Genomic DNA, 15,306 nt, shown 5'->3' with positions numbered 1-15,306 from the left:
TAAATAATGAACTACCAGAATATAAAATTTTTACTTAGTATATATATTTTTTTCCTCGTCCTTTTGTTTCATTATGCTTGTACCAAGTAAGTGATCCCCATGGGACATAGAAATTAAAATGGTAAAGTGAGGTGTAGTAGGTGAAGGCATTTGTAGAACAATAATGATGTAGGGTCACTTAACATGTGTATTTTTATTACTAGGACGATATTAATTAATTTGACGAAAAAAATTTGATACTTTGAAGCCAAGTGCTATCTTTGAAGCATATTTTCCGCCACTTAACATACTTAGCTTACACATTAAGCCACCATCATTTCATTTCTTAATCTCAAACTCTTTTTCTCACAGTATAATAGTGTCAAATACTTAACCAATGTCATTTCATTCATCATTTAAATGTTTAGTATAATATTTATACATTATTAATATATATAAAGATTTATACACAGTTATTATATCATCTATTATTCCATTTGTACAAGTAATAATGATTAAACATAAATGATGGATAATATAATAATAGCGTATAAAATATATACAATATTAGTCCATATATTTTTTTTCTCTCTTAAATGTTTAGTCTGTTATCTTTATTAGTGTGTACTAATATACATGTTAAGGAATACTTGTTTTATTTTTATAAATAGTATTATTATTACTTGTAACAGTTTCAATTCTTCTTAATAATTTAATAAAAAAGTAAAATAAAAAGGGTAGCAGTTGATGAATTATTAGGACAAACTGCACAACATTATAATGTATTGACAAGCATGGCTTATTAATAAGTTATTAAAAGGAGAAGGGTAGTTAGTAAAAGTTGTTGAAACTTGAAAGTTGAAAGAATATGCAGTTTTCACACATAAATTGGTTTTGCTATTCAAATCTCATTGCTATAGCGTTTTAGTTTGGTTAAGACAATGGGTCAGTGTATGAATAAAAAATTGAGACAGATCATAAGAAAATGTTTTACAATTTTAGCTAAGTAAAAAATGTCTGCAGTTATTTTATTCTATTTCAGTAAAAGGTATTATACTAAATTGAGGATTCGATTGTTTGGAGGAAAATGGATTAAGAAGAATGAGGAAAGGGTGAGGTTTCTTATACAGGAATCATGAGATAAGAGAAAAAGAAAGATTGTGAAACAAGCTAAAAATATGTGATATTATCAGTGGGTGATATTTATGTAGCTAATTTATTGAATTGAAGTTTTTTGATAAAATTAGTTTTATAGATAGTTGAAAATATGTTAAATAATTAAAAATGAAATATAAATTTATATTAGGTTGACAAACTAAAAGGCAAAAATGAGAAAGTAATCATTGACAAAATTCGAAATAAATTTATAGTTTTTTTTGGAAAATTACTTACTTTTTTTCTCAAAAGCTAACTTTCAAAATATATACTACCCTTTATTTTTTAGTTTACCAAACAGGCAATGCCTCAATAAAAGTTTTGAGGGGTGAATAAATTATAGTTTATCAAATAATTTGCTATTGTTGATGAAATTGCTTGAAATGATAATTTTTTTCGACCCTTGAGAGGTCTATTGTTTTTGTCAAAATCACAAGTATTCTTTACTAAAGAAAATTTTGTTTAAATCAACAATATCTACAACATGGTAAGACTAGCTCTCATAACGAGAAATTTGTCTTTAAAAGAGTGTTGTATTGTTCAACAATAGGAAAGGAAATATTGATTAATACGATTAATTTATTAATCATCAACATTAACAATTGCACAAAGAAATCCATGTTTTTTTCTTCCTTCGAGTGCACAAAGAAAACCCTTTTTATGACTTAATAAAGCTAGGACTCACTTGTCTAATAAATTACCCACATATTACACACTTGTTTTCCTAAAGAGAAAAAAATATATACACTGTATATACATCTTTACATCTTTATAGTGCATGAATATTACATTCCTCCCTAAATCCTTTGGATTTGATTAAGTAATGCATTGACATAATCAATTAGGCCATGAATAAGAGACAACTTAAGATAACACTTGTTTCATGACTATGAAGCATATAGAATTTATCAAGATACAAACTTTTCTTGATAATAGCATAAAATTGTCCAAATTAGAGTTTATGGAACAAAACTACTATCACTATCACTAACAGTGTCACTATAAAATGAATGGATAAAATGGACAACAAATCCTAACACTATTCAACTCCTTGTAGAATGCATTAAAACTTAACCATTTCTCTAATTGTTCCCATGGCTTCATCTATAATAACTAGCAATCCCTGACTTCGCTGCACTAGTATAAACCACCAACCCAAGGGACATTTACAAGCTTTAACTTAACTAATGGCATATAGAGTTTACTCTATTTTCAAAATTGTTTTTGTTTTCTCCATTTCAAGGACTTATACCAGGGATCATGGGCACAGCTGGCTTCGGTTTCTTCGTTTTTTCCACCAATATAGCTTGAGTAGTTAGAACCACACCGGCGACAGAAACTGCATTTTGAAGAGCACATCTTGCAACTCGACTAGGATCTGCTATGCCAGCATTTAAAAGATCTTCATATGTGTCGGTCATCGCATTATATCCCGTTCGCCAATCAAGTGTTCTAGTCTTCTCGACAACAACATCTCCGTCAACTCCAGCATTGGTTGCAATTGATTTTGCAGGTTCAAGGAGTGCCTGCAATGCATCAATGGCAACTATTTACAAATATGTAAAATCATTCAAGACAAGTTCATTTTTTTCACCAAACTAGTCTCAATCCAAGAAGAGAGCATGAGAATGTTTTTTACTACAGACACACAAACTCTAGCCCATTACAGTACTTCAAAAAGAGAGAATTTCCAATCCAAATTAATGAGGTATTGCACTTTGGGAAGTAAATATTGTCTCAGTAACCCAAACAAGAATATAAAAAAATCACAAATCTCCTGGATTTCATAAAGATGGAAATCTCACAAGTCACAACTCCTTTAGATTAGTGTTTTTATTACAATAATGTTATTTTAACAACCAATTTGTGACAACTTTGACTTTTCCTTTGGTTTGTGGATGGGTTTTTTGAGATACGTGTAGAGATAAATGGTAAAAAATAAGTCAGGTAGAGACAATTTGATTTTTTTTGTACTACCAAGGGTACCCCTCACCTTTTTGCTAATGAACTAATCTCTTTCGGGGTGCGTGACTTTCTCTCCCAGGAATCAAACCCTTGACCTTTTGGTCTTTCTGAGGATCTAGAATTACACCACTAGACCAACGCCTTGTTGGTAGACAAGTTAATTTATTGTAAGAGAAATTGTCAAATGTAAGATGTAAAATAACACAACTTTTTTTATTATTTTCGTGGAAAGAAAATGTTACATAGAAATCATTTTAGAAAATTCTCTACACTTTTAAAAAAGTAAAATAAAAACATTCACTACAAATTAAAATACAAAAGAGAATAAATATGTGGATGGAGCAGGGGACAAAAAATGTAACCATACCTTTGCCACAATATCAGCACCAATTCTCTCATCTAAATCTTCCAGGGAATTCTTTATTGTGGGTATCAAGTCCAACATATGGATGTATGTAGCACCCCCTCCAGGAACAATTCCCTCATTTATGGCAGCAAATGTTGCATTCTTAGCATCCTCAATTCTAAGTTTTCTATCCTCAAGTTCTACCTCAGTATGTGCACCTACCTAAGGAATTGAATACTGCATTATGTAGTAAACTCTGAGAATGAAAGTAATGTTAACATAACATATTGTGAGCAAACCAAATTGGTTTCATGCATGGCCTATAAAAGGACCAACAAATAGTTATCCAAATAATACTTCTTTCATAGGACTCAACCTCATGTGAATGAAACCCTATAAATAAGTAAATAAAGAAATTAGTTCAATTTCTAGATTTTCTAATATTGCGATTTCAAAAATCTCTGCACAAAAGTATTGTGAATATTATGGAACAAAAAATATATGCATGTTCTGTACATGAAGTGAAGGATCTAGGTTCAAATTATCTTTATTCTTTTACAAGGCCCAATTTCATAACAATGAGATCCTACAATTCAAAAGAAAAAGGGAATGGCCACAATCTTATTTGAATCATTTGACTGACATTGGGACATCACTTAAGAAGGGAACTTGACTTATAAAGCTCCTGCTATGTGAGGGTTTAGGGAAGGTTCGGATGATATGTTGGCCGTTTGGTGCCATAAAGTTCCCATTATGTGTGGGGTTTACAGAAGGTTTTATTTAAATTAACAAAATATCAATGACACAAAAAAATATCGTATCCGTCATTTGCAAGGGGCGTGACAAGAAGGCCAGTAGGCGTCAAGACAGTCTAGTTTAGTAATCTAGGCCCATACCCATCATTCCATTTCTCAATTTACATGAAAGTTGAAATACAAGCCATGTTAGATTATTATCCAATAAAACCCAAACAAGAACATAAAAAAATCTTAAGAGTTATGATATTTGAATTAAGCAACAAATTTTGATGCAACATTAGCAAAATAAAGAGCTGAACTGATCAGAATACAGGACGGCACATGACATGTCTATTGAATTAGGTACCTTTATAATAGCTACACCACCAGAGAGTTTTGCAATTCTCTCTGAGAGCTTTCTTGAAAGATTTGCATTATCTGTTCCAATAAGATCCTTCTTAATCTGTGAAATTCTAGCATGAATTTCAGCCTTGGTGCCAGGATCAGCTATAATAGTTGTCGCATTACTGGTTACTGTCACTTTCAGTGCAGTGCCAAGCTGATCTGACGTTGCACTTTCAAGAGTGAGACCCAAGTCTCCACAAAGAAAATCAGCACCTGTGATGTCAATGTCAACATCGATCAAACAACTAACAAGCAGAGCAGGACAAGTGTATTTATCTTAAAAGATGCTAGACACAAGATTCTTTATCAGAGACGGGGAACAAGAACAACTCTAATCAAATTTAATAGCAAACCATAAAATATATGCACCTCAACTCTTCAAGATCAATAATGATTGTATTAACAGTTAACAAAGGTCCTGAAACATCCCAGGGTGGATTCTAAATATCGAAAACTAGAACTAGACAGTTATTAGCTGAGAAAGTGGCATTTTATTAGTAGCCAAGGCATGTAAACTGCATAAGTCCTAACTAACCAGTAAATTGATAAATGAAAATGAAAAGCAATGACGTATAGAGCTTCTTGTCACTATCACAACCAGTTTATACTAACAAAGGAAGCAACTATTTGGCGTGTAGGCTTCATGAAAATAGTTCCAAAATCGGAAGCATTATCCTAGAGTAGAGGATGTTGGCAGGTATATAAGCCAAACTAATTAAGTTCTGTAGCAACTGACCTGTCATCAGCGCAATATCTTGTAACCATGCTTTCTTTGCATCCCCAAACCCTGGACATTTTACAACTACGACTCTTAGTAATCCTTGCGCTTTGTTGACTGCTAATGTTTCCAACACTGGCCCTGTGACATCCTCTGCAATAATTAAGAGTGGGGCACTCAACTGCATAGCCTTTTCCAGCAAAGGAATGATTTCTTTGACTGACGAAATCTTTTGATCAGTTACCAAAACTTTAGCACAGTCAAACTCCACAATGGACTTCTCCTGGTTTGTAATGAAGTGAGGAGACATGTAACCCTTATCAAACTGTAGAGCAAGAACAAAGAACAACAATTGTAAGGCAAAGACAAGGACAAGAATCATTCACATCTGAGTTACAAGAAGTGCTTATGCTTGTTATTCATTAGTATTCTTATTCTCCATACCTTCATCCCTTCTTCAATTATCACAGAGGTTTCAGATGATGAGGATGACTCAATAGATATCACCCCGTCAGAACCAATCTTCTCTATAGCTTCAGCAATCAAATTACCTATATATTCATCATTTCCAGCAGAAATCGAGGCTACAGCTGAAATATAGGGGGGAGAAATGTCTTTATGTGAACAATGAAGAAAATAAACTACTTCAGCAAAACTCAAACAAGCAGAAACAAGGACCTTTAATATGATCCCTTCCTTTCACAGGAACACTTCTGTTCTTCAAGAACTTGACCAACTCTTTAACGGTCTTTTCCATCCCCTTCTTCAACGAAATAGGATTAGCCCCAAATGCCACTGCTGATAGTCCAGATTTGATCATCGCTCGAGCCAAAATAATTGCAGTGCTAGTACCATCACCAGCCAAATCATTCATTTTACTTGCAACCTACATGCAGGATAAAGAAAAATGAAAATATAAACACATCGCTGTTTATTTTGTCTCAAATTTCATTCCTATTTAACCTGAGGTGAAACCTAACATCCATGATCAACCTCTTGAATTAGCATGGCACCTGCATTCTCAATTGCATCCGAAAGCTCTATGGATCGAGCAATTGTAACACCGTCATTAATTACTTTAAGCTTTCCAGATTCAGAAAGAATAACATTACGCCCTGCATGGTTAGGAGTAAAATAAATAAGCATGAGTCACCAAAAATCAGACAAAAGACCATATAATATTTGTATTGAGATGCAAGCAGTTCCCAGTTAAAATATAACTAAGCAATTGATTTGTGAGTCTCAATTAATTGCAAATTCAGATTATTGCTCTTGGTCTGAACTCTAAAATGTAAAATACAATCATTAAATAAAAGGTGATTTTAAGATACAATTATTTTCTATAGGCTGAAAAAATGTAGCTTCTGATAAAAGCTAGATTTCAGCTTTTGCTTTCCATTAAATAAAAGTCCAACCAAATAAGCATGTGAACGTCAGAAGTGGTTTTTGATATCAAAAAATCACTTGTTTGTGTGAGAAAAAACCTAAATGGGCCATCTCACCCTACAGATTGTATACCATAGTGCATAGTAACATAAAGGGCAGTGAACAACTGAACACCATGTCCCACATAGGAATTGTATACTGTAGTAAATAAAATTTTAAGAATAGTCCGTTTTTATACTTTTTTTTAAAAGCTAAGTTAAGCAGCTTCTTGAAAATTCAGAAAAGTAAAAAAGACAGGAAAACTGTTTTTTTGTTCAGAATTTATCCAAACAAACCAAACATTATGTGGGATAACATTTATTGTCCCACAGTTGAGGACCACTCTTTGTGCCACTTTGTGTGTGTTTAGCATGACAAGCTTATAGCTGAATTAGTAGATTATAGCTTATGGGCTTAGTAACAACGTTTTTAGAGCTGTTTGCTGGAAAAAATAAAGGGATATTGTAAGTTTTGAACCTAATTTATAGAAAACAACTTCAACTATCTTTCCCAAAAGTTAACTGTTCTTCCACTAATTCATGTCTCATTTTCGCAGATAAGAATTTTATAGCAACTCAATTTAATATTACATATCCTTCAAGTCAGTTAAAGAATTCCATTTAGTCGCAAAGATAGTTTTGTTATATATCTAATTCAATAAGCTAGTTACACACAATCTCATAACTTTTAGCTAGAGTCACATTTATAAGCTACAATCTCACAGCCACAAGCTATTATCAAATCGGGCCTTTCTTTTAAAGGGGTAGCCCAGTGCACAAAACTCTCACCTCCTTCGCGTCATAAGGCAAGCAAATTTACTATTGCGGCGAAACTGGCCTTCAAATAAGGCCTTTCTTTTATTGGCCAAAAAATGTAAGAGTGCAAAATAATGAAACTAAAATTAAAAAAAGAAAAAAAGCGATAATAAGCAGAAGCTGAAAAGAAAAGGATAACCTTTTGGTCCAAGGGTAAGAGAAACAGCATCAGCTAGCTTATCAATCCCTGCTTGTAAACCCTCCCTTGATTCTTTCCCGAACGATATCCTCTTTGGGCCGCAACTCACCACCAAATTCTTCGCAAAGTTTTGATTTTTACGAACCCCAAATGATATTTGGTTAAGATGAAAATGCTGCAACAAAGTAAAACGATTAATTGAAGTGGGAAATGAAAAATACGGAGAGGTGGAGGAAATGGAAAAATGGAGAGAGAAGAGAGAGTTACGGGAAATAAAGGGTTTTGTGTTAGTAAGAGAGACATTTGAATATTCATATTGGAGAATTTTCACTTCTTAATGCTACACAAGATAATCGAATGGTGAGTGCCAAATTTCGATATCAGAAGGAGGAGTACTTGGGCGCCGTTTACTCTCTGCTACTGGTGTAAGGAAAATCCCTTGTTTAATTTTGGTCTAATTCTATTATATTGTTATTTGTGGAAAGAATATAATAATGTAAGAGTTTTGTACAAATTTTAATCCATACTTTAGAGTATGATTGGTAAGGCTTAATTTTTTTAGATTTTGTTTAAAACTATGTATATTTGATAACTAAATGAAATTATAAAGTTAATTTTTTTTTCAAAAATTAAGTCAAAAGTAGAAGCTTCAAAAATATGGGTTGATTTTTTTTGTTGATTTTTTTCCTTCAATTTTTCTCATTTAACTCATCATAACTTTTTCTCTAGGCTCCCTTTTACTCTTCCACCTTTCCATAGTTCTTCACATCATCACCACCAAATTGCATAACTCTCTTTTAGTGTATTATGTAATTTAAATTTAACAACTTTTATTTATTTGTGTGCATGTTGTTTTTTAGTATAAGTATTAATTTCTATATTGTATTTTATTTTAATATATATTTTTAGCATTTGTTATACAATATTAAAAATTTATAGTGAAAATATATATTTAAAAAAATAGCGTAAAAAGCAACTAAAATAATCATAATATAAACAAATAATTTCATATTTTTTTATGTAATTATGTAAAAAACAATTTTTCTACCTTATCCAAACAAAATAGATTAGTTTATATTCAGTTTTCAGTTAAGTTAACCAAACATAAATATATTATAATCTTACAATTTATAAATGAAAACAAGAAACATAGTCTATACCAAATGCACACTCAGTACTATAGTTTGCTGATTAAAATAATATTACATTTGTATTTGTTTTTAAGAAATAAGAAAATCTTGAATTGAATAATAAAAAGTATGATGTGTATTTATTTAATGAATGTAGAATTGGGAAAAAAATTGAACACTGAATTATAAAACAACAATAACTTTGAAACAAAATAAAAAAAATCTAAGACAACAAAAGATATTACTTCAACACTTCATTTTTCCATCATATTATATTTATTTTAGAAATCCAGAAGAGTATAGTTATATTTTTCCTCTGTGATGGATATAGTTTAATAATAATGAGATCCAGTATTAAGGATATTTTAATCAAAATACAATATTTGACATTGATAATTATAATTTTAATGACTGTCATGATATATATATGTTGTCTTGAAATGACGGTTGAAGTAAGATAACTTGAATAATATTTTATATTATGTGATTTTGTATATGACAATAAAAATGTATATATTAATTTTAAATATTATCATTCATTCGTTTATCGTTCATGTTTAATTAGTATTGATTTTTACAAAAATTATATAAATAAATGATAAATAATATATTTACTGGGTATAAATATTTATATTGACAATTCCATAAATGTTATACTCTTGATTCACAAGTATCTATATGCTTGATCATGTATTATATTAGTATCCAAACTAAGAGCATAATCATAGCACACATTAAGAAATTGATTTTTTTTTAGAGATGACATGACATCTTATAATGAGTAAAGTTGCAAGATGACCATAAAAAGTGTGAGCCTATTGTATGAAGCCCCCTTCTAAGCTATAAATAAAGTGGAGCCACCTATGTTCACAAATTGTCCTTAAAGTTATTAAACTTTGTCAATATCACGTCCAAGATTAGTAAATAATTACCTTTAATGATTGTGTAACTGAATAATATCATGTATGAAAATAACTAATGCATGTAAATTCAGGAATAAAAATGGTAATTTACTAATAAATGTTATAAGTACCATAGACAATTAACTAATCAACTTAAAATTGGTTTGAGTCTTATAAATTACCTCGATAAATTTAGTTCATTAAATAAACTTTTATATCCATGAGATAAGCACGGTGGACAACAATATAGCTTATATGGTTTAACTTCATATCAAATTTAATCTTTAAGAAACTAATATGATGACAAGTTTATTAAAGTTAAGTTTGTGATAAATTTAATTATTGAGGCATTGACAAATTTATTTGAAATACTAAATTAGTGACAAATGTAATATTTGAAGGAATAATTGTTGGGAATCCTTCCTAGTTGATGTGGAAGTAAGACCAATGAATCTTAATAGATGAATTATTGAATAATTCAATGATGACTATTCCAAGATCTTGGAATTACTCTTTGAGTCTTGAGATTATGAAGTCTAACTTAGAAAGTTGGAGTAGCACTTTTCAAAGTGTCTTGAAAAGTATGACATCAATTAATCATCCACTATATCTTTATGATGGAGCCTTCCTCCCCTTCACTATATATACAGGGGGGACTTGTGAGGAAGATATATAACAAGCAAGTGAGAAAAACAACATAGAGAGAAAGTGAGAGAGTTTATATCCATATAGTGTGAGATTAATATTCCTAGTGAGATACTAAAGAGTTTGTATTTCCATCCTTTGTGTGAGATTGAGTGTTATCCTCTTTGTAAGAGAGAATCAAATATTGTAATCCTACTCTCTGTAGTGAAGATATTTTCTGGACTAGGTCTCGTGGTTATTTCCTTCTCACATTGAGGAGGTTTTTCCACGTTAAATTTCTTAATGTTATTGTTCTATTCTTCTCTATTTTTTCTTTATCCACTTGACGCTTACGCAAGTGTACATTTTGTAACACACATAGGAGATAAATTGGTTCTAAATTCCCAACCATAATATGGTGACAAATTTATTTAAATGACTAGTTGATGACATTATCATCTTTAGAGGATCAAATTGACTAGTAACTTAAAAGAACATTTCTGTGTCCAATTTCCCACACCATCGTTCAATACTTCTAAATCAAAATAGTGGAAATTATTATTATCCCACAGAATATGAAGCTCATAAGAAATACAAATAAAAGTAAGACCTGTGCATCAAAAGAGAAAGGAAATCAATAATTTTTAGCTTCCCAGGTTTAACATGATCTAAATCATGGATGGTAATTGGCAGCAATATCAGTGGTTGGAATCTTCTTCTTCACAGAACTTGGAGTACTGATCTGAATCCATCAAGTTATTTAGTTCACCATTGTCACTCACTTCAACTTTAATTATCCATCCTTTTGTGTAAGGGCTTGAGTTCACCTATACCAACAAAAGTAGCACAGGTCCATATAATAAATTCATTATGAAACTTATACATTATGAGAGCCTAGTGGTCCAAAACTCAAATGCAATGTCAACAACAACCAATCATTTATCTCACTGGATGGAGTCAGCTACATAGATTGAACGACACCATAATGTTCTATTATAAATCATGTTTATTGACAAAGATTGATCTCTAAGTTTCTTTTATCGTTTTCTCAATAGTTTTTCTTAATCTCCCTCTTTCTCTAGGAATTTGACTAACTTTCCTTTAATTTACTCTCCTTACGGGGTTTCTAATGGTCTTCTTTCACATGTCCAAATAACCTAAGGCATGATTCTACCATATTTTCTACAATAGGAGTTAGTCTAACTTTCTTCCTAATGAGTTTATTTCTAATTCTATCTTATCTAGTATGTTCACTTCTTTAACTTCTCATGAAGTTTATTATTCTTGAAAATAAACAGAAACACAGATTCAATATCCTGTGTTGTAAAAACTCAAAGAGTTACACAATGAAACTTACCAAAGCAGGAGAGCTGCTAAGCTCTTCATTAACATCAACCACTTTTCCAGAAACAGGAGAGTTAACATCACTAGTTGCCTTCACACTCTCAACTGCACCAAAACCTTCTCCTTGTGTTACAGTTGCTCCTACTTCGGGCAATTCAACATAGACAACATCACCTAAATGATCTTGGGCATGGTCAGTTATGCCAACAGTGGCAGAATTTCCATCCACCTTCACCCACTCATGAGAATCAGCATACTTCAGATCTTTCAAAACTGTAGAGGCATAACAGAGAAAGGGAAGTTAGTTTATCAGAAAAAACAACTTACATTATTTCTAAATTCTAAATCACTCGACGAATAAATGAAATCAAATTGCAGTTTTTCTTGCATCACTGTTAACATTTGAAAATCTTGTTATGTGTGCTTGATGATATACATAGTCGGCCCTAATTCAAGATAAGGGTGAAGGTAATGTTAAGATAATGACGACGAACGTAAAACTTTGTCGAATCTATATGAAATAAATAAACAACATGATAATGTTGATGTTAGGCCATTGTCCGAAAGCAGCGCTTTGTGTTGCTCGAGTGTAGTGTCAATTTAGCAAGGTCAATGCATTGTTGCGTGGATGTAGTAAAAAATAAGTAAGGTTCCCTCATTTGCATGAACGAGTGCAGGTAAAGGATCTAGTTCACTATTATAGAATAAGAATCATGACACAAAATATAGACATTCTTACAAGTAAAAATAATGGGAGATGTTCATCCACATGTTAAAACAAGTAACCATATAACTGAGTTTGACATCAAATCTTCACCAGACCAAAACCTTAACATATTAGTCAATGAATTCATTTAAATTCACTTCTACCAGAGTACACTGTGACACTTGTTCAGTACATCTCACTTGAGAACATAAATGCTTCAATATTTTGTATGGAAAATGATAGATAATGTTACTAAATTCTCTTACAAATTCTCTATCCATGCAAAAAAAAGGTCACCTATGTTACAAAGTTATATATATTATTTATTAATGATCGGTTGACAAGTACACGTGACTTTGTCCGATACAAGTTCCTCACCCTTGTGGTGGTTATTACTTATTATGGATGAAATTGGGCCAGTAGGACCCACTAAAATGTGGATTCAGCCCACTAAAGACTGAAAACAAATAATGTTTGAGATTGGACGATAGTGCTTATGGATTTGCAGGTGGGTCATGGCCAGTGCCTTCGGAACCTACGATCACAATACCAAAAGATCCACATTCACATTAAGATCGACACTATGAAATATTAATGATAAATACATGGATCAAGAATAGATCCACATGTTTCCATCAAAACCAAAGAAATAGAAGGTGAGTGAAAATAAAAGATAAGATGTGAAAAAAGTAAGAGAAAAAAGAGATAGAAGAATAATGAGAAAGTAATAACCAGTGGAAAAGGGTCTGTTGAAGACGGAGATTCTGAGGTATGAAGCAGCTCTTGAAGCCCACAATTGCCTGAGAGCCATTTTTCTCTTTCTCTCTGTTTTTAACCAGAATTGGGTAGGGTCGGTGAAAGCTTTTCGTATTTAACTATTTATACAATACATTTTAGATTTATTTTTTATTATACTTATTAATTAATAGTTTTTATTAATAATACAAAAATAACGGTTGAGAGAGTCTCGGTATTGTAAATCGCAAATGTTCATGAACTCACATATCACAGAATATGAGTTGGGTTGGAACGGGTTAAGCTTTATCCTTTATTTGGCGTTAAATGTTGGTTGAGTCGTTTTTTAAATCTGAATTAACTCTAGACACAAAGCTAAACCGACCTTAAATATCGATCGGATTAGTTTTTAAACTCGAACCCAACCATATACTTGATTAAATATAATGTGTACTTATTTTAAATAAAGTCTTCTCAATATTGCTTATTATTATGAATATTTAATTTGACATATAAGATGATATATGTAGATATGATAAAAAATTAGAGAATCAATAATACTTTCGATCAAAATGTGGCATTACTTTGTATATGATTGAATAAAGATATGACAAAATTAGACTATGATCATATTCAAGTTTAAAAATTAGACTCGATTAATATTTAGGGTCGGGAATGGGACAAATATGACAAAACCCGGACCTGTCACATGGTTACTCGTTCATCATGTTTGTATGTGTCTTTATTCAATCATATACGAAGTAATGACATCTCTTTAATCAAAAGTGATATTAATTTTCTAGTTCTTCACCATATTAAAAATATATATTGAGAATGCTTTATCAAAAATGGTATGCATTATATTTAATTGAGTCTATGGTCAGGTTCGGGTACAAATGTTAATTTGATCAACATTTAGAGTCAGATTAACTTCATATTTATGTTTGAGTTCAAAAAATGACTCGATCAACATTTAGGATTAGGTAAAGGATAAATTTTACCCAACCAACTCAGCCCAAGCTCAATCTTAATGTGCATATGGTAGAATGATAAGATGATTAATGGAGAAAGAGAAAAAATTATGCACTGAGAGTATATTAATTTTATACGTTATTACTGTATCATATACAATTCACATTTGATTATTATTGACTATTTAAAAAAAAGGTAATATAAATGAATAATATACGATATACTATGTATCAATGTTATTAAAACGGTCTGGTCATCAAACCGGTGAGAGTACTGATTTAGTGCTTCAACCAGTGGTTTAATAATTAAACAGCATGAGATTAAACTGGACATACATGTTTATATATATGTGTGTGTAAACCTGTAACAAAAATTATCTAATATGTAGATACTCAAATTTATGACCCATATTTATAGTCAAAGTAAGAATTCTCATAAACAAATAACTTTAATAAATCCAAAGTCTAAATTACAAATACAAATAGTAATCCACAAGTAGTTGTTTTACTTAAGAAACTCGAAACATATGACGCAAGTTCATAACTTAGTCTACAAAACATATTGTATATTTAAAACTTTAACATCAAGGAGTCAAAGTTGTTTCATATTGAGGTTCCATTTCTTCACCATTTAAGCCAAAAGCTTGACTAACGTTGTCTTCAACTAGGTTCACATTCTCCATAGGTTGAGTTGTGCATCATCATCATCTTCTAAATTTAATTGATCTACAACAACATCATTTTTTCATACATCATTTTCCATACAAGTTAACAATAAAATAAATTAGTTATTAGAACCAAAACTCACAATGCAATAAAAACATACCAATGTCATCAGATGAGGGTTGGATAGAAATATTTGCAAGGTCATTTCATAAGGCCACAATCTCTTCATAAGTTAGGAATGGTGGTGACTCCTCCAATATAAAATGAGAATGATCCTCAAATGTTTAAATTAATTGGGTCATAATTTTGATATCTCAAGTGATTCCTGCATTTATTGATTTAGTCATATATAAACATATATATATATATATATATATATTTTGGTTAATACCTTTGTTGTAGCCTCAAGTTGTAGCGAACAAAGACAAGATCATTCAGTTTTTGATGCTCCAACCTATTTCTTTTATTTGTATGAATGTGTTCAAACACATTCCAATTTTGTTCACATCCAGAAGCACTGCATGTTTGACTTAGAACTCGAACT

The 15,306-nt window shown here is 31.3% G+C and overlaps 2 protein-coding genes across 3 annotated transcripts; both read right to left on the bottom strand.

Annotated features, from left to right (window-relative positions):
* Positions 1-2,054: 2,054 nt before the first annotated feature.
* On the bottom strand, positions 2,055-8,114 carry LOC109341413 (chaperonin 60 subunit alpha 2, chloroplastic-like). 2 transcript variants are annotated; one of them, XM_019579315.1, is made up of 9 exons: positions 7,952-8,114; positions 7,685-7,859; positions 6,299-6,420; positions 5,984-6,191; positions 5,750-5,895; positions 5,324-5,630; positions 4,550-4,800; positions 3,467-3,667; positions 2,055-2,660 (listed from the first exon to the last, which is right to left on the bottom strand). In XM_019579315.1, exons 1-9 carry the CDS (start codon positions 7,997-7,999, stop codon positions 2,373-2,375), a joined length of 1,746 nt encoding a protein of 581 aa, XP_019434860.1. In that variant the 5' UTR covers positions 8,000-8,114; the 3' UTR covers positions 2,055-2,372. The 2 variants fall into 2 exon arrangements, with proteins under 2 accessions (XP_019434860.1, XP_019434861.1); XM_019579316.1 differs by lacking the exons at positions 7,685-7,859; positions 7,952-8,114 and having other exon boundaries at positions 6,319-6,420.
* Positions 8,115-10,766: 2,652 nt separating this feature from the next.
* Positions 10,767-13,258, bottom strand: LOC109341397 (glycine cleavage system H protein 2, mitochondrial-like). Its single transcript, XM_019579290.1, has 3 exons — positions 13,123-13,258; positions 11,698-11,957; positions 10,767-11,167 (listed from the first exon to the last, which is right to left on the bottom strand). Exons 1-3 carry the CDS (start codon positions 13,199-13,201, stop codon positions 11,039-11,041), a joined length of 468 nt encoding a protein of 155 aa, XP_019434835.1. The 5' UTR covers positions 13,202-13,258; the 3' UTR covers positions 10,767-11,038.
* Positions 13,259-15,306: the final 2,048 nt, after the last annotated feature.

The sequence above is a fragment of the Lupinus angustifolius genome, unplaced genomic scaffold (genome assembly GCF_001865875.1).
Source record: "Lupinus angustifolius cultivar Tanjil unplaced genomic scaffold, LupAngTanjil_v1.0 Scaffold_457, whole genome shotgun sequence".
Classification (NCBI taxonomy): Eukaryota; Viridiplantae; Streptophyta; class Magnoliopsida; order Fabales; family Fabaceae; genus Lupinus; species Lupinus angustifolius.
The sequence above is the reverse complement of the archived record's forward strand: the minus strand, read 5'-3'. Positions and strand labels throughout refer to the sequence as shown.

Coding starts and splice junctions, on each gene's coding strand:
- LOC109341413 (XM_019579315.1), bottom strand. CDS start 7,999: ATGAATATTCAAATGTCTCTCTTACTAACACAAAACCCTTTATTTCCC. Junction 7,860..7,951: donor CACAAAACCCTTTATTTCCC/GTAACTCTCTCT, acceptor ACTTTGTTGCAG/CATTTTCATCTTAACCAAAT. Junction 3,668..4,549: donor GTGGTGTAGCTATTATAAAG/GTACCTAATTCA, acceptor TCAATTCCTTAG/GTAGGTGCACATACTGAGGT.
- LOC109341397 (XM_019579290.1), bottom strand. CDS start 13,201: ATGGCTCTCAGGCAATTGTGGGCTTCAAGAGCTGCTTCATACCTCAGA. Junction 11,958..13,122: donor CAACAGACCCTTTTCCACTG/GTTATTACTTTC, acceptor ATGCCTCTACAG/TTTTGAAAGATCTGAAGTAT. Junction 11,168..11,697: donor TTAGCAGCTCTCCTGCTTTG/GTAAGTTTCATT, acceptor TTGTTGGTATAG/GTGAACTCAAGCCCTTACAC.